This window comes from Corticium candelabrum, chromosome 3 (assembly GCF_963422355.1).
Source record: "Corticium candelabrum chromosome 3, ooCorCand1.1, whole genome shotgun sequence".
NCBI classification, from domain to species: Eukaryota; Metazoa; Porifera; class Homoscleromorpha; order Homosclerophorida; family Plakinidae; genus Corticium; species Corticium candelabrum.
Window position 1 is genome coordinate 1,046,380 of NC_085087.1, and position 25,463 is coordinate 1,071,842.

The following is a 25,463-nucleotide window of genomic DNA, read 5'->3' on the forward strand; positions in this document are numbered from 1 at the left end:
GCGTCATGTTCACTAATTGAAGCTGTTTGAAGGCTTTCAGCTAGATTTTTGGTCTTCCACAGGAAGCTCTGCATTTAATTCATTCTCTAGTATTCAGTCTTTTGAGAGTTCAGTAAACAGTAGAGCGAGAAACATGTGAAAGTTGGCAGATCCTAGATGGCTTCTTGGTACTGGAGCGGTGTAGTAACAGAATATTGCGGCGTTGTCTTTCATGACTCGTTTGATGATGGAACAGTTCTCTACGCGGATGCTCAGACCATGGAATAGCTTTTGCAACTGCTTTTCAGCTGTTTGAGAAAAATTTGGTGCAGTTTCTTAATAAATAACAAAACAAGAAAACTTTCCAAAAATAGTACAGGTAAACCGGAAATATGTCAATAGTTTTGACGTGGACTTTAGTGAAAGTTGGCAGCAAGGACATTATGATAAAGACGAACCGAGGAATACTTGCTCGTCTTGTCGTTCTAGCACAAAGGTGATCTATTGACCCTTGCAAGATTTGAGTTACTCGCTTGGTCCTATTCCATGGTGTCTAGCTAATGCTGACAGTATAGATTAGTGCCACAACTGTGAAATCGAAGGTATTGAGTTTACTTGATGTCGATACTGCTCCAGCAGAATGTGTACTTACCAAAGTCTGTGGTTTATCCATGGAATGGCTTTGCTTCAAGCTCTGCTGTCTTTCCCTAGCAACTCTCTTTGCTTGCAAAGCAGAACGAGAATTTTCACTTGCACAATGCAATGGAAGCCATTGGATAGCATTTGTAGTGGACCAGTATTACACTGTCTCCATCAATAATTGCAAACATGCCAGGATGTCTCGCAATGGATGTGTTCATGCTAACATGCTTTGTAGTGATCAGCCCATTCCATGGCAATGGTTTAATCTGAACTCTTCGTCTGTTGTTCCAGTGTTTCACAGGTATTTCTTTGTCACAGCAGGAAATGTGTGTTATTGTTAAGGTAACTGCAATGCAAAAATCAAAAATTTTTATGTTGGAAATTAATAGTTCTAGTTGCATACATGACAGGTAAAATAGTTTAGATTTTTGAGTTAAGTCTTCGTTAAGATATAGCAGGTCAAAGTTGCTTCTGGTTCCTGAAGTCCTGGTAACGCGTTATAACGGGCGTAGTGTAGTGTGACGTCACAGAGGGGAGACGCGTGTGCGTCTGTGTTTTCAGCGGCCTGCAAGAATGACTACATTTTCATATCCAAGGCAATGCTGCTAGGGTAGAGGGGACGACAGTCCAACTGGGAATGCTATGCGTCAGACAGATCTCTCTGGAGGTCTTATTGCATAAAGTCCTTAGAACTCTTTGAAGACCAATCTTTGAGAGTACTCCAACAAAAAGGCAGGAACGGAAGACTGTTGTATTCTCTAAGAGTGGCAACTTGGTTGTGGATGCTCCTGCACAGCACGCATCGGTCTTTGGAAACACAGGCAGAGCCATCTAGATGAGATTGGTCATGTCGACCACTCACGCTCAGTTCCTAGCTGAGCTGCACCGATTTTCAGAGCATTGCAAGTTTGGTGACAGTTTAGAAGTAATGTTACGGGATTGTGTGGTGTGTGGAGTTAAAACATTCGTCTCCAATGGCGTTTACTAGCTGAGCCTGACCTCACATTCCACAAAGTATTTGAGTTATGTAAAGCAGCAGAACTAACAGAAGGCAGAGAAGAGGTCACAAGGCATATCAAGAAGCAGGCAGCCACAGTTATGGCCTTGAGACACACTGGACTGAGTCGCCAGTCCTATGTGCACAAGCCCAGTGACTGCTGCTACCAATGCCATGGGAACACCTTGCCGAAGATTTCAGGTTCAAGATGGCTGAATGCTATTACTGTAACAGGTGCGGACACTTTGCTTTAACTCTTCAAAACAGAAGCAAAGCAGGAGCCGTAGCTAAGTCTAAGAACGACAGAAAGACATCCAAGTCACAGAAAACTTACCAGGCAAGAAAAGAAGAAGAAACTATGAACAAATTTTTCACCAATTCTGACAAAGAACTTCTCTCATTGTGGTGACATTGCAACTTGACAACACCAAGGTAAGTCAGTATGCAAGTTGATGCAGGAGCCTCTGCTTCAATAATGAGTGAGAATACTTACCGTCAGTTGTGGGGAGATAACGGTCCACAGCTACAGCAGTCAAATACCAACCATACTATGGGATCTATTACAGTTCAAGTGGCCTACAGGGATCAAAGGCATCAGTGGAGTCTATTAATCATCAAAGGAAATGGGCCAACACTTTTTGGACGGAAGTGGCTTGACAAAACCAAGCTTGAATAGAATACTATATTTGCCATGTGAGAACTCACCTATCTCTTGACAGTGTTTGGAGAGTCACAAGCTGAATTCAGAGAAGATCTAGGATTACTCAAAGAAGTGACAGCAACAATTTACGTGGAGCCGAATGCAAAGTCCAAGTTTTGCAAACCCAGGTCAGGTCGTATACCTTACGCTACAAAAGTGAGCAGGTGCTAGACAGGATGAAAGCAGCAGGCATCATTGAGCCAATAGATTATTCAGAATGAGCGGCACCAATAGCACCAATAGTAAAGCAATGTCGATCGGTCAGAATCTGCGACGATTACAAGGTAGCTGTAAATTGAGAAATTCAGAGAGAGACATATCCACTACCAAGGATAGAAGACTTGTTTTCCTCATTGGCTGGTTGGAAGCAATTTTCAAAGATTGACTTGGCAAACGCCTGTGGTGCTTATTTGTACTCTTGAGTTGAGAGAGGCAATTGTGTGCGAGTTTCTTGCTCAAGGAAATTATGCTAAATAGATTGCCATTACTGTGACTTGTACTTGCAACTCTGTAGGATCTCGGATGTACTCACTCCATAAGATGACTCTCTAGCCAACTGAGCTATAGTCAAACACGCACGTGCGCACGTGCACACACACACACACACACACACACACACACACACACACACACCACTTGCTCACTGTTTTGCATGAGTGTGATAAAGTGTACTCGCTGACAGTGTTTGCAATGACAGCCATTACACAAGATTTTCTTTACAGAATGTGTACTTTCTTTCCAATCCATCAACAGTTTCATTAAAAGGAGTAACTTTTGGCATTACATCAACTGATGTTTTATTCCATCTTGGCAACCATGAAATGTGAGTTTGGTTTTGTGGTTTTTTGACAATTTCTTCTGACCGAGGGCTATCATGTAAATTTGTGATAATAATGTAAAGTAAGTTTTACAATTAGCCGTTGACTGAGCCTGCTTTTTTGTGCTGATCATGTTTTATTAGGGCGAGCCTTGGCGAGACCCTTCCTATGTGTTGTGTACTGTGTTGAGATGTGTTTTTGGTTGAGTGACCATTTTGAGCCAATCACAGACATGGTGGTTTGTGATGTCACATGCAGGTGTAAGTGTAATAGCTGTACGGCTCTGCGGATTTGCACGCCATTTCCTCAGAACTGATAAGAAATGTGGCAAACTGGCTTGAACTCTTAGAGATGGCTTGATGACTGTGGCCCAATAATGCAAGTAAATGTGAGAATTCATCACTCTTACAAAGAAATTTACCCTATACCTATATGTTCATGTTCTCTTCAATGTCCAAATGCGTGTCTACGTTTGTCCGTGAATGAGCTTGATTTGAAGTGGACAAATTTACATAGGTAGATCAATATCTTTGTTAGAGTATGTACAGTGTGAGCAATCACTCAAATGTTTACCACAAAGTGGTTTGCTTTCTGCGTTGGGGAGGTGTAGGAATTAGTTTATGTTTAAGTAATTATATAAACTCGAATTTCTTTTACACAAAACCTTCTAATTAACAAATCACTGTGTTTCGTGTCTGTTATATATCGTTGAGGCTCAGCCTAACAATGTTTTCCATTTTAACTAGTTTAATGATCTTAATTGTAGCATTTGCAGTGTTTATCTCGTCTTACTTGACAAGCTTTCTGTTTGTGCCGATGGGAACTAAGATATTTTTAGGACAATAGCAGTGCATTTCTGTCTACTTGCATTATTATGCATGTTTGTAGTTGCACCAGCCTGTTGCTGTGTTCCACAATAACAATGATGATATGTGTGGAATTTGATGCATGCATAATGCAAGGTAGATTAATGGTAGATGCTGGTGTTAATAGTTGAGATTGCTGGTTGTGTCTGTTGTTTGATTTTTAATTAAGTACATGTCATATACTACAATATTTTATGAATAAAATAGATGTTATATATTTACTTCTTTTTTTGATTTTGTAATTCAACCGAAGTTCAAGTTTTAGTCACCTAAACATAGCTAATTTAAAAGCATCTTTGTGTTATGGTAATAATAATAGTAATTGATTGGCTAGCTTCATCTTAGATAAACAAGCATCTGCCTACAGTACCACAGCAAACTGGATACGATGTCGCATTGCCTTTGCCCTTCTCCGCACATCTTTTGTGTGTCTTAGAGGTTGCAGACACCGAAAGCGTAACATCAAAAACACCAGCTGTCCACTCTTGGTTGTTGCCAACAGCCGCCTGTCTGGTCACTAGTAAAGACGGTGACTTGATCTATATACATGAAACAAAATAGAGTACGTCTACAGTACTTGCATTTTTACTTTACGTCTTCTTTCCTTGAAATTGTTCTATAGTGTAATTTTTGTTAGTTTAATTGAAATAATAATAATATATTTTCTTTTGCACTTAAATAAGGCACAGTTCTTTATTGAGGGCAGGCATAAACTACACATTGACAAACTACATACACACCACTATAATCTATCCACTACATTACATACAAAGGAAAAAAAGAAAGACTAGAAACAAAAAGACGAAAGCAACTACATATCATAACTAAGGATAACCATATCTAGGTATTATGCTGTAAACACACTGAAAGTTGTTCATGCAAATGTAGTACTGCTTGACTGGTGGTCAGATTGATGTGTATTGCATGTCTCAGTGCAATAATCTTTAAAATCTTGAGACTGGCTTTATCTCTATTATCAATGGATGGGGAGAAAGAGTAGCCAACCGATGAAACTATTTTGATCATATTTATTGTCTTTTTTTAATTTTCCCGTTGTTACAGCTGCTCCTGGTTGTGTGGCAGATTTCGTGATGAATTACAGAAGGAAAGAATCTCTCACTGATATGTATATATCAGGCAAAGTATATAATAATACGAGAGTTTTCTTCTTGCTGTTCCAAATCACAATGTCAGGTCATTCTGTGGTACAGGCGATATGTGTTGGACACTAAAATGAACAGATGATTAAATAATGAACGCATGATCAAACAAAAAACACAATCAGGTGGACCAGAAATGATGCGTGTTTAAATGGGAAACATGGTATCTTTATTTGAGTAAAATTAACAATTTATAGAATTTTACATGTGAAAGGCAGGGAGTGAAGGTTGTGAGAGATTGGAGTGTACATATTCTTAATTTCTTGTTTGCTACCCTTAGCTTTCATGATTGGCTAATGAAGAATTTGATGTTATTTGTTGTATTTTTTGGTTTTGCATAAAAAATAGCTGTGACTCAGTCACTGTTAGCTGTGCATAGTAGATTGTCTTTATCTTTAATTAATTGCACAACAAGAAGAGTATGCATGTGTAAGCATGATATGTGCATGCACGCACGCACGCTAAGCTTGATACAAAGCTTAGAGGCATTGTAGAAATTTTTGCTGGATTAGCAACAAGGTGACAGTGTGGCTGCAATATGAGCTACTTGTTACTGCCTCATCCTGTATTTTTGAATGGTGTTAAGATCATCTTTATGTGAGATAGAATGGCTGTTTTTATCAGTGTATTAGTGCATCTAAATCCATGTACCCAAGCGGCCAAACAGTGTTTCTCAATGTGTTAGTTCATCTGAATGCGTGAACCCAAACGGCCAAACAGTGTTTCTGCCAATGACAGAAAAGCGGAATCAATGAAAACTGGCCTAAAATCAGACACTTTTTCAAATCTGTGTTTGCCAGAAAGTCGGAATTGCAAATTTACGAAAATCTAGAAAAGCGGATTTGCAGAACGGTGCTTCACAGTACCCAAACGGCCAAGTAGCTTTTCTGTGTTTTGCCTATGACAGAAAAGCGGAATCACGCTAAGCGATAAGTTGGAATTCCAGATTTACAGAATGCAGAAATGCTGACTAGCAGAATGACACTTCATGGTACCGAAGAGGCCAATGCCATTTTAATACCATACATCAAACATTGTCTTGCGTTAGCCTCGGCTTCCCAGACCCGTGTAGCACCAATTTAAAATTGGTCTCCACGGAGGGTATGTATCTATGAAACTGAACACTAATGCTGGTCCTAGGACCAACCACAATATATTGAGAAAAGCGGTACCATCCCAGACTTGCAGAGGTCGATTTTAATTTGCACTACACGGGTCTGGGAGGCATTAATTCTAAAAAAGCTTGGCTAGCGTGGCCAGACGCTACTCACCATCATACTTCTGAGGCCTAGTAGGGTCTGGCTACGTGAGACTACATCAAACGCCAAATTGATTGATCGGGACATATCCATGTGGTCGTTGTTACATGGTTAGATTTGCCACCTCTCAGTGACATAGCAAAGAACACTACTGTATTATATTGTCAGTGCAAGTTACAGGGCGTGAAAACCGATTGATTTGGTCCGGCTTCAGAGAATTTCTTTTGGGGACCAGGTTGGACTTAATTAACTTAAATATCGGTCAACTTCAACAGGCACACTGTCAATGATGAAAGCAACAGAAGTCCAAAAGATTTCAAGTTAACTAGCTAAATTAGAATTATGACAAACAGTAGTCACACTTTCTACTACAAGTGCCTTAAAATGTAACACAAGTCGAGGAGAATGTTGGCCAGGGGATGTTGTTCACACTTCATGGTTGAAACTTTTGTTGGCTGTTTGGGTGCACCATGAGTTGTAAAATTTGTAAATCTGCAATCATGACTTCCTCGTCAACACAGATTTGCAGAAACTCTTTAATTTTACGCCTTTTATGTGATTCTGCTTTTCAAAACACAGAAAGCCATTTGGCTGTTTGAGTACCGTGGAGTACCGTTCTGTAAATCTGCTTTTCTAGATTTTTGTGAATTTGCAATTCCGACTTCCTGGCAAACACAGGTTTGCAAATAGTGTCTGATTTTACGCCAGTTTCAGTGATTCCACTTTTCTGTCATTGGCAGAAATGCAGAAACGCTATTGGCCGTTTTGGTACATTCATTCATCTGGTTTGAATAAGCTTTACTAGTAGTGTGTATTGCAGAAATTTTCAAAACCTAAATTAAGTTGACTTGCATGCTACCTTTGAAGATTCCTAGAGTCTTCAACATAAACATTATCATCATCATCATCATACTAAGATAGCAGATTGCCTGTTCTTAATGTCTTTGTAGGTTTTATCATTTGTTGTTTTCAAGAATTTGTTGATGCTTAGTTGAACCATGTGTCTTTTGCTATTTTGTAGAAACAAAGGAATAACTGGTGATCGCTTGGGACGATTGTGCCACCATCTGCTCAAGCAGCAAAGGTTACTTAGAAATATTTCTAGTTAGTTTGTAGGTTGTCCTCCAGTATTCACTGTTTGAAAAAGTGGTCGTCACTTGACGACTAACTTGTGTTTTGTGTCGACCAAATGGACTTGCAGGGCTGCCTTCCTGAGGACTAGTCTCGCGTAACCAGCTCCCTCCCCCTTACTTTCAAAGGCCATTATGCAAGACTACTGACAACTGGGACCGAGTCGCCTGATGTCTTTCCAGGAAAAACTTTTTTGTTTAGATAGAGAAAGCATCTGAGCGTTTGACTTTATGACAAATAGTTGCTGTTACGTTGGGGCTAATCTATCTGTGAGTCTTAATTCCTCACACGCGATTTAATCACTATGTCCACTGAGAACTCTAGCTAAAGAACAAGCTCTTCGGCAGTATCTCGAAGGTTTAAAATATAATGTAACGAAAGACCACACAATATGTGTACACAGAAATTGGTAGGTTTAGTTTCTGCGCCAAGCCCTACCTATTAAACGTGTCTTCTCTTCGCATGGCTTCAGTTGCACAGAAGCTCCTACCAGAGGAATCAAAGAATTTGACATCTGTTGCAGTATCAGAGATACTGCAACAGATCAGATGGTGGTGTTCTTTGGCAATGAACACCACCACATTGAAATGCATCTTCGTACAGCTCTTGAGCTACTTTTACATCAATAGCATTACGTTGATCTCTGCAAAGAGCGTTTGTCTTTAGTTTTCAGAGATGGTGAACTCTCATACGCCTGCTGCCTCAGCGTCTTTTTGTCTGAACAGAGACGCACGACTAGACTGCCAAGTGTACAGTACTGTACTGTACTGACACACTAATTAGCACCAGCCATAACAATGACCACATGTGCTGCATTCCAATTGTCAGGTACAGAGGTAGCACTGTAATTCTCCACATGCGTGCCACGGGTTGAGTTAACTAAAATTTTAGTGAATTCATGTCAAAAGCAATTACTGTAGTATGTAAATTTGTAGTACTGTTGTCTTCAACAGCCATTTTAAATCATCACATCATCACAGTAGGCAAGTTAATTGTTGATATCGCTGATCCAATTGATATTTTGAAAATTTAATATTTTTGAGGTTGCCAAGCTGACGACTGTGCCAGTTGCAAAATTTTGAATCTGAGTACTAGTATATTTCTTTTCAACTTTGTTAATTTGAGGCCAAGTTTTTGAAGAAAATTAGTGTTTAGGGTTGTGATTGTTGAGAAAGGTTTAGGGCTATGATAGCCTTGAGAGAGGTTTTGGGCTAGGATAGTCAATATTTGAAATTGCAGTGCTCAAATTTTGATTTGCAAGTACTGTGGCTGCAATGACAGCATGAGCTCAGTATACACACCTATTTGTTATAACTATGTTGACATTGTGAATAGTTCATCTTATGCAACTTCAGCTTTTGTGCAGTTGCTATATTAATGTTCAAACTTTTGTGTTTGGTCGGTTCACACAGGCTTGACTTGATATAGACTCACTTGTTATTACACCCTCTACAATGTACGCTTGGTAACATACTAACCAACTAGTGCTATCTCACAGCCTAATTACTACATACCATGCCGGCTAGGTCATCTATGCTAATCTAACTTAGTGTCATACACTGCACTACTCTCCCTTTAGTTTTTACGATACTTGAGAGGTAACTGTCTGTTCTCTTGAGTTGGATGTCTCCTTTGACTGATCTTCTGAGGTTCTGCAGCTCCATTGTCTGTGACTGGATCTGTACAGTAGGTGTAAGTGTACTTGCTGGAAGTGTAGGATCTTCTAACATTGGTAATGATGAATCCGGTACAACTGTAGCTGGCAAGATATCTGGGTCTTCTGCCAGAATCACTTGTGTACTGGTCACATCTCTTGTTATCAAGTGATCAATATGCACATATCTTACGTGTCCGTCTACATTTACTACATAAGATGTTGGTCTCAGTCTTTGTGTCACTAGTCCTGTGAGCCATTTGCTTCGACCATCCCTTCTTGGATTCCAGACAGAAAAAGTGTCTCCTGGACATATTTCTCTTACATTGGTTGTAGTCTGGTTAAATTCTTCTCTTTGACGATCTCTTATCTTTTCCCTCAGCTTCCCGTTTCAACAGACTCAGCCTCGTCCTAAGAGAACGTTTCATCAACAACTCAGCCGGAGTTTTTCCAGTCATCTCGTGTCGCGTAGTTCGATAATGAAGTAAAAACTTGGACACTTGGTGACTCCATGTTTGCTTTGATGGCTTAGACTTCAAGCTATTATTTAATTCCTGTATCTTCCTCTTCACCTGTCCATTCGTGGATGGGCGATATGGTGGGGTACGTTGATGGTGGATGCCATTTGAGCGCATCAATTTACTAAACTCCTGTGATCGGAATTGGGGTCCATTGTCAGTTAGCATACAATGTGGTATTCCATGAGCCGCAAATGTTCTCCTCATACATTCTGCTGTCTGGTAAGCAGTAGTATTCTTGTGTAATTTGTGGACCTCTGGCCACTTTGAAAAAGCATCTACTAACAATAAGCAGTGTCTTTCTTTGTACTCCGCAAAGTCTGCGTGGACTCGTTCCCAAGGGCCTTCCGAGTATATTCAAGGATGTGGTGGCATTGATGTTGCAGGTTTATGCCGTTGTTCCTGACACGTAGAACATGATCTGACTATACACTCAATATCTCTGTCCAAGGCAGACCACCATACAAACCTTCTAGCAATCGTCTTCATCTGCACCATTCCTATATGTCTTGTGTGTAGTTCTGACAATACTTGTTTTTTGTAGTGAATATGGAATCACTACCCTTCCTCCGTATATTAGACATCTCTCTGTCACAGATACCTCGGTTGTTCTTTTGGCATAACTGTGAAGTTCAGGCGACACATTGGTTGGCCATCTCTCTAGAGTATACTTCAATACTCTGCTAAGGATTGTAACTGGCAAAACAGTATCCAAGTAATTTATATGATGCGTAATTTCGTTAGGATCGATTGCTTCCACAGGCAGTGGAAGTCTGGATAGCATGTCCACTTTTTGATTGTTTATTCTGGAAGTAAACTCTAAATCGTAGTCATACGCGCTCGGTACTATTGCCCAACGCTGCAATCTAGCAGCTGCCAAAGTCGGGATCCTTTGTTTCGGTTCTAATATTTTAAGTAAAGGTGTATGGTCTGTCACTAATGTAAACTTCCGTCCGATCAAATACTTGTGGAACTTTCGTACACCGTTGATGAGAGCTAAAGCTCCCTTTTCCAACTTTGCATAACCCCTTTCAGTTGAAGACGACGTTCTGGATGAGAATACAATTGGTTGTTCAGTTCCATCTGGCATAGCGTGCGTTAAACAAGCCTCAATTCCTTTTGGCAAGGTGTTGCACTTCAGTTGTAACGGTTTTGTTAAATTGTAATGTATTAGACAGCTCAATTTCAGTAGTTTCTCTATGCTATTTTTGAAAGCTCGTTGTGGTTTCTTCCAAACCCATGGTGTTATAGACTTCTGGAGTAGTTTGTACAAAGGTTGGAGGGTGGTTGAGATATTCAGTAATAATCGACCATAGTAGTTGAGTAAACCCAAATAAGACTTTAACTGAGTTACGTTCTGTGGTTGGGGAGCCTCTCTAATTTCTCAATACTTACTCTCCAATGGTTGCAGTCCCTTCTCACTAATTTATTTGGCCCAAATACTCCACTTCTGAAGTGTTGAATGTGCACTTCTCTTCTTTTAGTCGAATACCTCTCTTGGTCGGTCCATCACAGCGTCTAACCGCTGGTCATGTTCCTCCTGACTACCTACTACTGCCAGTATGTCATCTAAGTAGCATATTCATCCGGGAATGCCTGCTAAATTTCATCCATGGCCATTCACCAAATAGCCGATGCAGATGTGATTCCAAGCGGCATCTTTGTATACACAAAGAGTCCTTTGCTAGTATTGATCTTCAAGTATGCCTGTGAGTCTGGGCTAATCTTCATTTGTTGGTATGCCTGTTTCATGTTCAAATGAGTAAAAACCTCTTCCCCTTGCTAGGGTTGAAACAGGCCTTGCGGATTAGGCATTGGGTAGCATTCAGTTTCTAGGTAAAGGTTGACACTAGCTTCGTAGTTACCGCATACCCGTATTGACCCGGCAGTCTTCCTTGCAACCACAATAGGTGATGCCCACTCGCTTCTGTTAATTTGTCGAATTATTCCCTTCTATTGTAAACGGTCCAGTTCTTCGTCTACTTTTTGTGTAGGGCGTAGGGTACTGGTCGCGGTCGGTAAAACTTTGTCACTGCATCCTGTCTTAGTGTAATGTGTCATTTGTATCCGTTCAGTATTCCCATTCCCTTCTCAAACAATTGGAGGTATCTCTTAGTATAATTGGTACCCAGTGTCTTCTGTGGGCTAGTTGGTCCATCAATCTGAAATAACGTGTGCCAATCCAGACGGATCTGTGAAAGCCAGTTTCGCCCCAAGACCATTGGTTTGTTTGGACTTCAACAGCTACCATTTTCTCACTTGCGGTCTGGTGGCCCAAACGGATTGGAACGTAAACTTTCCCCTAACCGTCAGTGGTTCTCCGGAGTATGTCTGAAGTTTGACTCTACTGTAACTTTACGTGAGTCAGAACCCAGTTGTATATGTACGCAGGTATCACAGTCATAGATGACCCGGTATCTACATTCATTGTCAATAACGCTCCCACAACTTCCACAGTGACTATTGTTGAGCTCTGTTTGTCTGTCATAGTATATATCATACTCACCTCGTCGTCTTCTTCGACTTGGTTTTTGGTGTCTGGGTTTCGTCGACTTCAATGCTTGTTTGCGGTTCTGAAATCCCAAGCCATAACTCGCTTGATGCTTCTGGCCGGATTGCTTCCGTTTCCTGCAAGCTTTGCCGATATGACCCTTTAACGTTGCAAACCTGGCAAGTGGCGCTCTTGTACCAACACTTTTCAGAGTCGTGATTGCGTCCGTCACAACGATGGCAAACACACTCTTTAGCTATGCTATCCCCGTGACTGTACCGCCTACCTCCAGAGGCTTGCATTGTAAGCATTGTCTCTGCTGCTTGGTCTGTCTGTTGACTTGATTGAGGTTCTCCTGGCAACAATTTCAATTCATGTTTTGCGGCTACGTGCTCTTGAGTTAGCAACAGTGCCTTTTCCAATGTCAAGTCTCATTCTGCTAGGACCTTCTGCTGTAGGCCTTCATGTCGCAGACCACACACCAATTGATCGTGTAACGCTGTGTTCAGGCTTTCTGCGAACTCACAATCTTTTGCTAGGTGGCGTAGTTCTGCGAGGTAATTTGCAATTGATTCGCCTTCTTTCTGCTGTCTCTTATGTAATTTGAACTTTTGACAATGATTATTATCTTCCTTGGTTCATAGTGATTCTTCAGCAATGTGATGAGTGCGTCGAGGGTCTTGTCTTGTGGTTTAGCTGGACTGACAAGGTTTGATAATAGCGAGTACGCTTTCCCTCCGGCTGTTGTGAGGAATATCGCTTTCATTTTGTTCACATCGCTAATGTTGTTGGTGGTACAATAGAGCAGAAAGCGTTGATCATACTTGTCAATCTTGTCTTCTGGTTGGAGTGGTTCCATACTTTGTGTGGCTCTGCGCCATCCTTGTCGCCAATTTTGCGTTTCGTTGGTTCTCACAAGCTCGACGTGTTATAGACTCACTTGTTATTACGCCCTCTACAATGCTCGGTAACGTACTAACCAAATAGTGCTATATCTCAGAGCTTAATTACTACATACCATGCCAGCTAGGTCATCTATGCTAATATAATTTAGTGTCATACACTACACAAACGTTTGCATTTAACTAAAATTATGTATGTCACAAGTTGTAGGTTATGTGGTTACCAGGTGCTTTCAAGCATCAAGCTGTGCAATTTCATCATTTTGTATTCACTTTGCTATGTTTGTGTTAGTTTTCATTTTTCAAGGTTGGGTACTGTCAATGAATAAAGCTGTTTCTTGTAGTTGTCCGGTTTGAGGAACGTTATCATGTAGATCACAATTTTGATGAAATTTTATTTTACAAAATGTCTGAAATTATTGTAGCGTAGTTAAATTGTGTCTAGTTGTGTTTTTGAGATTTGTTTATTTGTTTAGCTACTATCCTTTGTATCCTCCTCATAAATCAGTCAGTATTGATTACGAGCAATTTATGTCATACGGAATGATGCCTGTTGCTCCTCATGTTCTTTTACTTCCATCTGATTTGAGAGTGTTTACAAAGGTTAGTTGTCTGTGTATTCACTGGTTTTTTGCACTGTGAATAGTCTTTGTGTAACGAACTGTAAGTTTGTGTATCTGTCTGTTGGCAGTGAGTGCATTGGTGTACCAGTCACCCTTTAGCAAACTTGTAGCCTTTTAGGTTATGGCAATAGATGTATTACAAGAGATTGAACTGACATAGAACCATGCAAGATAGAAGTTGTTCTTGCATATAATGTGGCTGTATGATGTCAGTATTTTGTATGCTAAGATAAGCATGAGCAACCATTACTTTACGGAAGATTCTGGCTTTTGCTTGGCAGTTGAATAATCAAAAAAGCTTGCAATACTGGATGTTTACAGCAGTATCTCATCTGTCTATACTTGTCCATGATTTTTGTGCAATTATGTGCTAAGTCACTTGTGTACGTCTCACTATTGTTTTGTATGAGGTGCTTACACTCCTGGCCAGGCAGTATTGAATATGTACAGTTCAATATGACTTTGGATGGTTTGAAATTATAACGATGACATGTCTTTGTGAGCCTAGGAAATAAACATAATTTTATTTTTGAAATGCAGTACACATTTACCTGTTTATCATAAGAATGCATTTTTCTAACTCTGATATGGTCAATATGACCATTTAAATGTGTTTTATTAGTTGTTGTAATACTAAGTATGAAAGGTGCCAGACTGTTGCTGTCATCATCTGTACAATGTATTTATCACTCCATGACAACTATCTTGATGTCAACATCAGTTTGGTTGCCATTGAGTCAGTACAGTTTGTTGTCGTGTGTGTCAGTATATACCCATTCATGATGGGCAATAGGAGTCTTACCCCATCTTGGGGTTTGCCAACCTAACAGGTAAGCCCAGCCGGTACATGTTTCTGTACAGTTCATATGATGATGGATGACTAGCCAGCTTGATATAAGTTGATGCCATTACGTTGACCAAAAAGTTTGAAACTGAAATGGCATGGTCTTGGAGTAATAATCATCTGCATAGCTTGACGTTCTACCATGGATACATCCGTTTGAGTTCAATCTGAATTTTGAACTAATTATGTGTTGTCATCACCGTCTCAGTAGATTTCGCCAGCAAGTAAATATAAATGACCACCAGGAAAGCACCGATCTTCATTGCCAACTGTCAGATCACAAACTCCTCATCAACAGAAACAAGTCTAGTCTCACAGCTATAGCCGAATATACATTGAGAAAGAACTGACAGACTCTAGCTTTTCAGGCTATAGTGGTCTAGCTACTGACATGGACCATGGCTGTTTACAAGTTTAACAAATAAGATTTTAGAGCTACTGCTACTGCTATATACTACTACTGCTAATTAAGAGACCGACAAGCGGCCCTCAACAATAGCTACTGCAATGCTACCTTTGATGCAGTTGCTGAAAAGACAGGTAACTGCTGCTCTGAGAAGTGAGTTGCCGAGTCGACATCTGACCCATAAGACGTTTTACTTGTTCCTCCAGTACAAGATAGAACAAATTGAAGTAAAGGAGGCATGTTCTATTCTTGTGATTCGTTGTTCATACTTGCGTCTCTTCTCTTGCTCATGTTGTGGGTAGCATGATTCTAGTGACAATGACTGGTATGTTGGAGAGTTTGGGTTGAATACATGAACATCAGAGAAATTTTTCTCAAACCGTCCACCCCATACTCCACTGGCTACTATGTCTAATCGTGCCTCATCTTCTCTGATAAAGGAGCGACCAGACAGAGTTTCTCTGGTCAAAGGCTGTAAAGTGGGTTCAGTTGAGACATCATGGCAGACGTCGTCCAATAATTGTCCAAAGGAGTCTCGAACTTCATTGTGTCGTATTGATATGAATCCACCTTTCATGGCAATTCAGAGCATGATCAACTGTAAAGGAAGCACCACAAGGACAAAGCTCACTCAGATGTTGGGAACGCCATCCTAATCTGGGATGAATTGCATCTCGAAAAGCAGATTTATTGAGGAAGAACCCATGTTTGTCTAGAGGAAGTACAGTTAACCAACTGGATGCACCTTTTTCTGAGCAAGTTCAATTGTTCTTTTTGGATTTGAAGGTAAATCATCCAGCAGTATATCAGCTTTTGCTTTGGTTGCATGTTGTTTCAATCTTTGAATGTACTTCTTTATCGAATTTTGTTGGTGGCGGACACCAAATAGGTCAAACTACTGCTGAAGAATGCACTCAACAAGTGGAGCGGTTGTGTTTTCAAAATAGGAAAACTCTGTCACCATTGATGTAGGGTTTGGTATTCCGAGACCGCCAAGCCGGGCAGGAAGGGCCATCAGGTGTCTGATATCATCTCTTGGACTGGTGCAACCCGTGAGAGCCAGAATGAGTGTGTTTCTGTTGCTAGTTTCCAGTGGTTCTAATGTCTCAGAGGTGAATTGACTTGACCTGAGAGCATAAGTTCTTTTTCCTTGAAGTCTATGGATTAGTTTTTCTTTGAAGTCTATGGATTAGTGCAGAGTAGGCAGCATGTAGCTGAGACTTGGCTATTAATGCAAATGTTTCAATCTGGTCAATCCAATAATTGACTTTTGTTTTTTGGAAGCTTTGAAGGAAGGCTGCAGATCCTGGTGGTGCTTCGAGGTAACATCGACCAGTAGTTGTGAGGTTGATGTTTGTGTTCTGAAAATCTCACGAGCCTGGTCTTCAAGAATGAGGTTTAACAAGCAACCAGGACTTCTTGGCATTAGGAAAGTAACCAAATTTTGGACTCATTTCTTGTAATTGCTTCCACCATTCAAAGATAGAGTTTATATTTCCTCCAACTGCAGCATCATCAGCATATCAGACTTGTCGACTGCCATCTGTTTTTATTTTTTATGAGTGGCACAATGGCCAGAGCATACAGAGCCATCGCTAAGGGATCTCCCTGAGTAGTTCTTTCTTGAGATAAAATTGTTTCACGTCCAAAAAAGAGCAAAGGTTGTTGTCAGTAGCAATTGACAAGCATGGTGTGAATTGCAGGGCAGGAAGTAGAGATGTTATGTAAAGCTGCTTGTCTGTTTAGGTTGTTGAAAGCGTCTGTAGCATCAACCAAAAGAACGCTATCAGCATCGGCACCGTCGTAGATTTTCTGCATTGCTTGCACGGCTACTTCACAACCTCCTTGTTGTCCAAAACAGCTGTATTGCTCCTGTTACTGACTGAATATCACCTCCTATTACTGATAAGATGGCCTTTCCAATAACTCTGCGAATGATTTCACAGACACCAATGGGTCGGACGCCTGGATTCTTGTTCAGTGGTATTAAACGACAAGCAAAGAAAGCATCAACTCCCTTTGGATCTACACATTCAGACGCTAAACGCCTTGCAAATAAAGCAAGAGCATTGCGCAAGAGATTGTAAGAGCCCTTAAAACTGTTGCAAAGACGCTTCAACATAGCAGCGTCCATTTCTGATGGACCAGCTGATTCAGAAGACCGAAGTGCGATCTTCCGAATAAGTGAACCATCTATTGCGCGAAAGAGTATGGCATGGACAGGCTCAGTCTGATCTGAAGGGTTTGTCATGGCATCGCAATGTGCTTGGGAAGAAGTGGGGTGTTTGTCTCTCAATGTCTGACGAACAGAGATGTTTGAGTTAGGAACCACATCATCAAGAGAAAGCACACCTGATTACTTTTGATCAGTTAGAAGTCACTTTGCTGTCTTGATGTTACCTCTTTTCATGAATGTTGCAAATTTTTTAATAGGCTCCGTCCCCATTGTCAGACTAACGTTCTTTATAGAGATTGTTGACAAATGAGACTGGTTGGTTTTGCATTCCTTCATTAGATCTTCAATCTTACCTGCCCTCCATGCATTCAAGCGAATGTAGTCCCTACAGTACTACTGAGAGACATAGTGTATTGGAATAAAGTACTACGTACATATACTATGAATAAAATATACATACACTACTACTTTGCCTCACTAAGTAGATTGTGACGTTGACTTAAGTAGGTTTGTTTAATTAAATGGATTGATAGTGTTGTATTGAGTACCATTGTAGTAGCTTTTGTAGTATGGATATGATCGGTGGATGCATTTGCTGAGTACAACTACTACTACTACTACTAGTACTGCTACTACTACTGAGGGACATAGTGTATTTGAATAAAAGTACTACGTACATATACTATGAATAAAATATACATACACTAATGTGTCCACAAAGTTTACTACTGCGACTGTAAGGCAAACACAACAACTAGGTAGCGACATTCTGCATGCCCAGAGACATGATATATTCAATTAACAGTAAGACAAACCACTCTCAGCAGAAGCCAAGAGTATACTGTTGTTAGTGATTGGGTGCTTTGTTTTGGATCTGCAACCCCTGATACACATAACTGCAGATCGAAGTATTGCGAAGCTTGGTCGACATCTGACCCAGCACAGTGTTGTACTGTAGGCCATTTCCTGCTTTTCTGAGACGAGAGATGATAGTCGTGTCAGGAATGTTGATGTTAAATTGCTTGCTCCTTCTGTGCAAGAGAATATCAGTGGTGTGAAAGAAGCTTGTTTGACTTTTCTGATTCAAGCTTTGTATTTACGTTTCTTTTCTTGCTTTTATTTCCTATACAGAGATGATACTGCTGATCATCTATATGACTGAGCGTGAGGATTAAAGATTCTGACATCAAAGTATGTTTTCTGAAATCTACCACCCCAGAAACCGCACGCAGAGATGTCCAGCCTGGCTTCATCATCAGTGCTGTTACTCTTCTGAGGCAGTATCTCTCCAGTCAGTTTTTGTAAAATTGGTTGTTTCTGGACATCATGACAGACATCATCCAACAGGTTAGCCACAATGTCTCGAGTCTCATTGTGCCTCAGTGTTGGAAATCCACCAGTAGGACATGAGAGTGAGTGATCAACTGAGACATGGTATTCACAAGGGCAGAAATCAGGTAGAAATACTGGTTGCCAGCCATAGCGTAGACATATTGCGTCGTGAAACTCAGATTTTTTCAGAAGAAAACTATGTTCTTCTATAGGTAGAGCTGTCAGCCACACAGAAGCACGTTTCTCTTTGGCTAAATCAACAGCACGTTTGAGATTTGTATTGAGGTTGGCAGAAATTTCCTCATCAGTGACATTGATGACAAGATTTTTCTGACGTTTGACTGAGGCTTTCAATTCGCTTTGTTGTTTCTACTACTGCTGCTGCTGCTGCTACTACTACATCTACTGTACAAAATATGTGACAAAAAATTAGAAAGAATACATAAAAACTCTCAGCAACAGCAAGAGAAACCTGCTTGTAGGTTCCATGTTCAATTTTCCTGTTTTTCATCTTCTGAGACACACGATTGATGCCTTCAGCAGCAAAAGAAGAAGAAGAGTTTGCATTGAAGCCAGCTCATGTTGGCATCTTAATGTGTTTGATGTTTCACAGATGGAATTTGTCTTTCATTTTTCCCAGTTTCTTGTAGCATGGCAAATTTCCAGTATGAAGACGCAGAAAGATTGAAAATGACATTTTAAAATGTCTTCTGGAAACGCTTACCCAAACCACATGCTGATATGTCCAGTCTGGCTTCATAGGTATGGCTGGTTTGCACCCTTAAGGCTGTCCAGCAGAGCTGAAGAGGCCAACTGCTAATAGAATATCAGGCTTGATAACACTGATGATGACCTTGCTGATGATTCTGCATATGCAATTGGATGTATTTAATGCTTGAATTTTTTAGAAGTGCTAAGCTTACAGCTTAATAGGCTTGAAAGACCAGCAGGGTCAACAAATGATGTGGAAATTTGTTGAGCCATGCTTGCAACAGAATCACAAAGAAGGTTGGGAGGAAGCTTCACATTTTGTGTAAAGATACTTCTAGTCAGCAGCAGACAGACTGGTACAGAGACCGGAAAAATCATTGCATTGAAAGACTGTACAAGATTATCTCTACTTGGTCAAATATTATTGGATGAAAGGAAGGAGGTTGGTTTTCTGCTTTGATAACAGCTTCGGTGAAAAGTGGAGCAGCATCTGGGTGTTCTTTAAAATGTCTCTAATTGACTGACTGATGAGATTTCGAGAGTCCTCGGAAAGATAGTCACCAAGACCACAACCATCATTACAGAGAAGCCTGTTATCACCTTTGATATCTCTTTTCTTTATGCATGCAGCACAAATTTATAGGACAGATCAGAATTCAAGGAAAGCTGTGAGTTACTTGTTGTGTTAGGCAGATATGCCTAGATTGTTCTTGCTTGCAGCAGTAGACCTTGGATATCCTTCGAACTCCAAGCATCCAAAGTATCAGACAAGCATTGCTACATGTTCATGATATTTTGATTACGTGATTATTGTTATTAATTTTTGTCACACAATGTTCAAAATTTTATGGCAGATTTAGTCATCATCTTGGCAACCTCACCAAAATTTTTGTTGTCAAAGAGTTACAAATTTTACATATATTTCATAATATCAAATAGTTGGACTGATTTTTCTGGCAAGTAAATGAAATCCTTCGTTGGAAAGTCACGAGAAAATTCCTCCAATGCCTGCACAAGCAATATCGCCGGAATTAGTTTAAAATTTTAATTAACGTAAAGCATATATCCTTTCAATGCAGGAGCAGGCCTAGACAATGTAGAAGGTTCCAAAAATGAGGCAGCGTTTAGAGGATATTGGAGAAGATTGTCCGTTTTTCTGCAATGTGCAAAGTAAAAGTTATCTTTGAAGTCCACAACATATCTGTTAGCTGTTGATTGGTTGTGAAGCTTCTGCAGCTGTCGTGAACCTGCCCACAATTAAGAAAAGTGTTTGGTTTGTAAAATTTTCATGTTTTTCCTGCTAGTACACTGGTACACAGCTCGATTTGTGATGCTGTCACTACAATGTGGAGACTGCACAACATTTGCAGGATCATATACTAGTTGATTCAGAAACCGTGCAGCTCCGCATATATGGCTACATTTGTGATATTCCTGGTAAAATGACACCAGATAGAGCTAATTATGGAGCCAAAAATGTGTTCTTGTTGGGTGCATGTATCAGCAGCTGCTGGGCACAGTAGAACTACACAGCCATATCTAACAATAACTTTTTATCTAACTTCAAATGGCACCACTCTTCTAATCTATTTATAGAGTAAAATGCCTTGCAACTACTTGCAATTTCTCTAGCCTCACAATATATAATATTGTTATAACTGTACTTAAGGGGCAGGTTATCTGAAAGTTACTTGCTCTATTGACATTGTACAACGAAAGGTAGATAATTTCTGCAAATGGTAGGTATAAAACACAAACTTGACAAAAATTGTTATTACAGCATTCTAATTTGATCTTTTATTTGACACATTTTACTGTTGCCGTTTTTCAACCTTAGCGTACATTTTTGTTTTGCAGGATGTGGCTGGCACTCTGTGTGTAAACCCAGGTCGGCTTGCAAAACGCCATGGGGGTGGTACATATGCTCGACTAATGATATTTCCGGAGACAGCAAGTCATGGGAGCATCATCAGCAGCACTGTTGCAGATGTAGTCCGAGTGTGACTAATTGTAACTTTGTTGATCAGTTGGATAGACAAAATCCATCTGTCATTCATTTGCTAGCATTGATGACCCAGCAGCGTAGCCTGCATTCCGTGATTGGGGGGAACAGATCGTATCTCTATGTTTGAAGATTAATAGTGTGACTGCCGGTAATAACTGCTTATGTACGTTTATGTGTAATGGTACGTATAGGTATGCATTTATACTGAGTCTTAGAAGGAGCATTCCGGAATTATGCGTTAGGCTGCTGGCTCCGTTTTCGCTCGCTAATGGGAAATCAATAATAATAATAATAATAATAATAATAATAATAATAATAATTAATACCGCCGTGGCTTAGGGGTTAGCGACAATGGCTACCACTCCATGGTTTGGGGGTTCAAACCCCTGTGACGACAGTAAATTATGAAACTTGTCTGTCTTTCTCTCTCATGTTTCTCTAGCTTTATCCGTGAGACTATGACTCGTTTCAGTCGTTAGGGAGTTTCTGTGGTCTGGCGAACGGTCCGTTGACAATGACGTTCAGCGGGTTCCTGGTGGTCGTTGATGTCCACTAGGCGTGCTGTACCGATGTTCGCGGTCACCGTAATGCCTGCAATCTATATCGAATTGGCTAGTCATTGATCGCTGCGTGGACTACACAGAAACATGTACCCCACTGGGCTCACCTGTCGGGTTGGTGGGCGCTGAGATGGGGGAAAAGACCCCATTTGCCCATTATGGAGGGGCATAGCGACACATAATAAGTCATGTTTCTCTAGCTTTATCCATGAGATATAGACTCGTTTCAGTCGTTGGGGAGTTTCTGTGGTCTGGCGAACGGTCCGTTGACGAGGACGGTCTGCTTTCCTGGTGGTCATTGATATCCACTAGGCGTTCTGTACGAGTTCGCGGTCATCGTAATGCCTGCAATCTATATCGAATTGGCTAGCCATTGATCGCCGTGTGGACTACACAGAAACATGTGCCCTTCTGGGCTCACCTGCCGGGTTGGTGGGCGCCCAGAGGGGGTAAAGACCTCACTTGCCCAGTATGAGGAGCATAATGACACAGTCATCTACTTTACATGGATGATCTGAACCTGTATGGCAGAAACTCTGATCAGTTGGATGGGTTGTTGCACACGGTGCGTACCTTCTCTGATGACATCCAGATGAAGTTTGGTCTAGACAAATGTGCTGTTGCACACTTTGTCAATGGCAGGCTATCTGGACAAAACTCTGAAGTGACGGTAGGAAAAACGGACACTATCAACTGTCTGGAACCGGGTCAAGTCTACAAGTACTTGGGTATAGATGAGAGTGACGGTATTCAGCACAGCGTGATGCGGGAGAGACTCCATCGTGAGTACTTCTGCGGAGTGAAGGTGGTTCTGGGACTGAGTTGTATGGTCGGAACAAGATTCTAACCATCAATGGGTTTGCACTACCGGTTCTCACTTACAGTTTTGGCGTCATTCATTGGGGTGCTCGGACCTGCAGCGGCTCCATCGACGGACGAGAAAGCTCCTTTCTATGCACGGTGTCCACCATCGTTCTGCAAGCGTTGACCGACTGTACACTTCTTGCAGTGATGGGGTAGGGGGTTACAATAGATTGAGTCGACATATCAATCTTGTATTGTGAGGCTGAACTGTTACCTTGCCGACAGTTCTGATCCTTTCACTCAGATAATACGGGAATGTGACTCCGGAAACTCTTCACACTCGATCAAGCGCATGGCTTGTCGCTTTACTGCACAGCTTAGAAGGAGCCTTGCTTCGGACGACAAGTCGCAGAGCTTACACAGGCATGCATCCATCTCGGTTGAAGGTGGCTTCGAGCAAGCGCCTGAAACAGATGCGAGACATTACCGTACGTATTGCAGTTCTCTTTTTGCGGTCCTGGAGCGGGAAGCCTATGCACGGGCAGTATCGCCGTCTCACTGAGCAACCGCCTGTGGACATGAAAGAGACCTACGGATGGCTAAAGGCAGCAAATCTTCCTCCTGCAACTGAGGGACTGGTTGTTGCTGCTCAAGATCAAGCTCTTCGGACTCGGTACTATGAGCGCAAGATTCTACATCGTGATGTCAGTCCTACTTGCCGCATGTGCAGTGTAGGCCTGGAAACAGTCGACCTCATTGTGGCAGGCTGTAGTGCTTTGGCACCGATGGACTGCACTGATCGACACAATCAGGTGGCCTCCATCATTCACTGGGATGTTTGTCGCCATTTTGGGGTTCCAGTGGAGAGCAGATGGTACCGGCATCATCCTGATAGGCTTGTGGAGACGGATGACATTACTATGACGTGCGAGAACACCATCCCCACTGCCAGGAGGATCAAAGCCAATCGTCCAGACATCTGTCTCAGAAATAAGAAGACAAACACTTGTCTTCTTATTGAAATAAGCTGTCCTGCTGATGGCAACATTGGCAAGAAACATGCTGAAAAGTTGGCGAAGTACAGCGACTAACGAGTGCAGATAAGCCGCATGTGGCATTGTCGAACACTGGTGGTTTCGGTGGTCTTGGGAGCTTTGGGCACATTGCACGCAGGGAGGGCGGGCGGGCGCGAGGGCGTGTCATGTGCTTTCTTTAGGTCCACAAAACGCGCGAAGAGTGGTTGGTGAAATATATCAGTTAATCGTGAAGCATTATGTTCTGCTCTAGAGTTGTTACATGGCTTTACCATCCAAGATATTGAACATCTACGGCTCTCGATCCCTAAAGACACCAGTGAAGCTGTGTGATGGTGTTAGAAAAGGTACTATGTTGGCACCCATGTTAGGTAACTATTATTCTGATGTGGTTACAGTGTGGAAACTAGGGAATTATTTTGGCTCGAGCCTAGGTAGGACTAGGCTCGACTGTCCAGCCGGTCATCTCCCCCCGCGGCGGAGAAAGACCGGCTGGAGACATTCGCCACTCAAAGGAAACCTCTGCCACTCTATCCTCCAATCAGGATTTTACACGTTTGGTTAGTGTTTGTGCATGCACGTGTATTTACGATAACTGCTGATAGCAATGCCCGTCGCTATTGGCTCTCTACTAATGAATGGCTTTGTAACTGAGTAGTCAATTGCTTTTACCGTCTGATATCACATTTTGTTATCGTGTGAGCTACACCTGCATGTCGTCTTCTCTTTGTCTTCCTTTTCGTACTTGAAGGACTACGCAGCGCATGCAAAACAACTTCTAGTCCCTCACGGTGTCGTACGTTGCATGCATTGAACGAGTAGACCATCTACAAAGCGTGGTACTTGCACTCAACACAGGGCGACGTGCAGAGCTATGATTTGCGTACATTGCGGTCGACCTTTGGTTGGCCTCTGTGGTAAACTTTGAGTCTAGCGATCTTAGAACGAGAGACAGACAACGAGAAGAGCTGGAAAGAGTCGACATGTTGTTCGTAGACTTGGATGGCACGTGTCGAGAGTACACGTACTTGCGTCAGAGCGAAATTACATTAGCAAAGTGCCAATACCGACGTGCATCCGTATCGAGGATGCACAAACATTGAACGGCACTCTGATTGGAGGAAAGAGAGTCGGCGGTTTGTTTGAGTGGCGAATGTCTCCAGCCGGTCTTTCTCCGCCGCGGGGGGAGATGACCGGCTGGACACTCGAGCCTAAGGTAGGACATTCTTGATGGTGTTACGTGTGTGGCATATGGTAAGTTAGTATTATGTTACCTGTGTGTAATTAGTAACAGTGTAGTGCAATAATACAATCCCTACTGAGCCCGCAGACAACATGGTGTCAGAATAGTGGGATTATGGCAACGTTTCAGATAGCGCCGGCCGAGCAGTTCTATTTCTCTCAGCTGGATAGTTGGCGTCTGGATCAAGCGTTTTGAACGATTTCGATTGGCTTCTGGTCTTTGAGAAAAGGATAAATCCACGCAGATAGCCACATTAGTATATTCGATGGGCTCGAAAGCAGAGTCTATCTTAGCTACCTTCACGTTGACGGGGGACGAGCGCAAAGCGTACGACTCTGTCAAGCAAAAGTTTGATTGTCACGTGAAGAGAAGGCGTGAATTTTTGAACGTGTAAAGTTCAAGTGTAACTGCCCTACACACCTTGTCAGAACACTGTCAATTCGGGGTATTACGTAAGGAGCTAATCAGAGACCGAATGGTTGTGCGACTACGCGATGCAAAGCTATCGTAGACGCTCCAAATGGACGCAGACCTCACCCTCGATAAAGCCATTACGAGAGCTCGAAAAAGTGAGTGGGTGAAGATGTAACAGACTACCGTTCGCAGAC

General features: G+C 41.6%; 1 protein-coding gene across 1 annotated transcript in view; it reads left to right on the forward strand.

The window, feature by feature from the left end:
* LOC134176815 (DNA polymerase alpha subunit B-like) overlaps window positions 1-21,444 on the forward strand; it is a 32,735-nt gene extending 11,291 nt beyond the window's left edge. Inside the window, exons 8-11 of the mRNA XM_062643475.1 lie at window positions 3,041-3,141; window positions 7,443-7,505; window positions 13,594-13,720; window positions 21,067-21,444. Coding sequence (XP_062499459.1) covers window positions 3,041-3,141; window positions 7,443-7,505; window positions 13,594-13,720; window positions 21,067-21,213 — 438 coding nt within the window. The 3' untranslated portion in view covers window positions 21,214-21,444. The remainder of the gene's footprint in view (window positions 1-3,040; window positions 3,142-7,442; window positions 7,506-13,593; window positions 13,721-21,066) is intronic.
* Window positions 21,445-25,463: the final 4,019 nt, after the last annotated feature.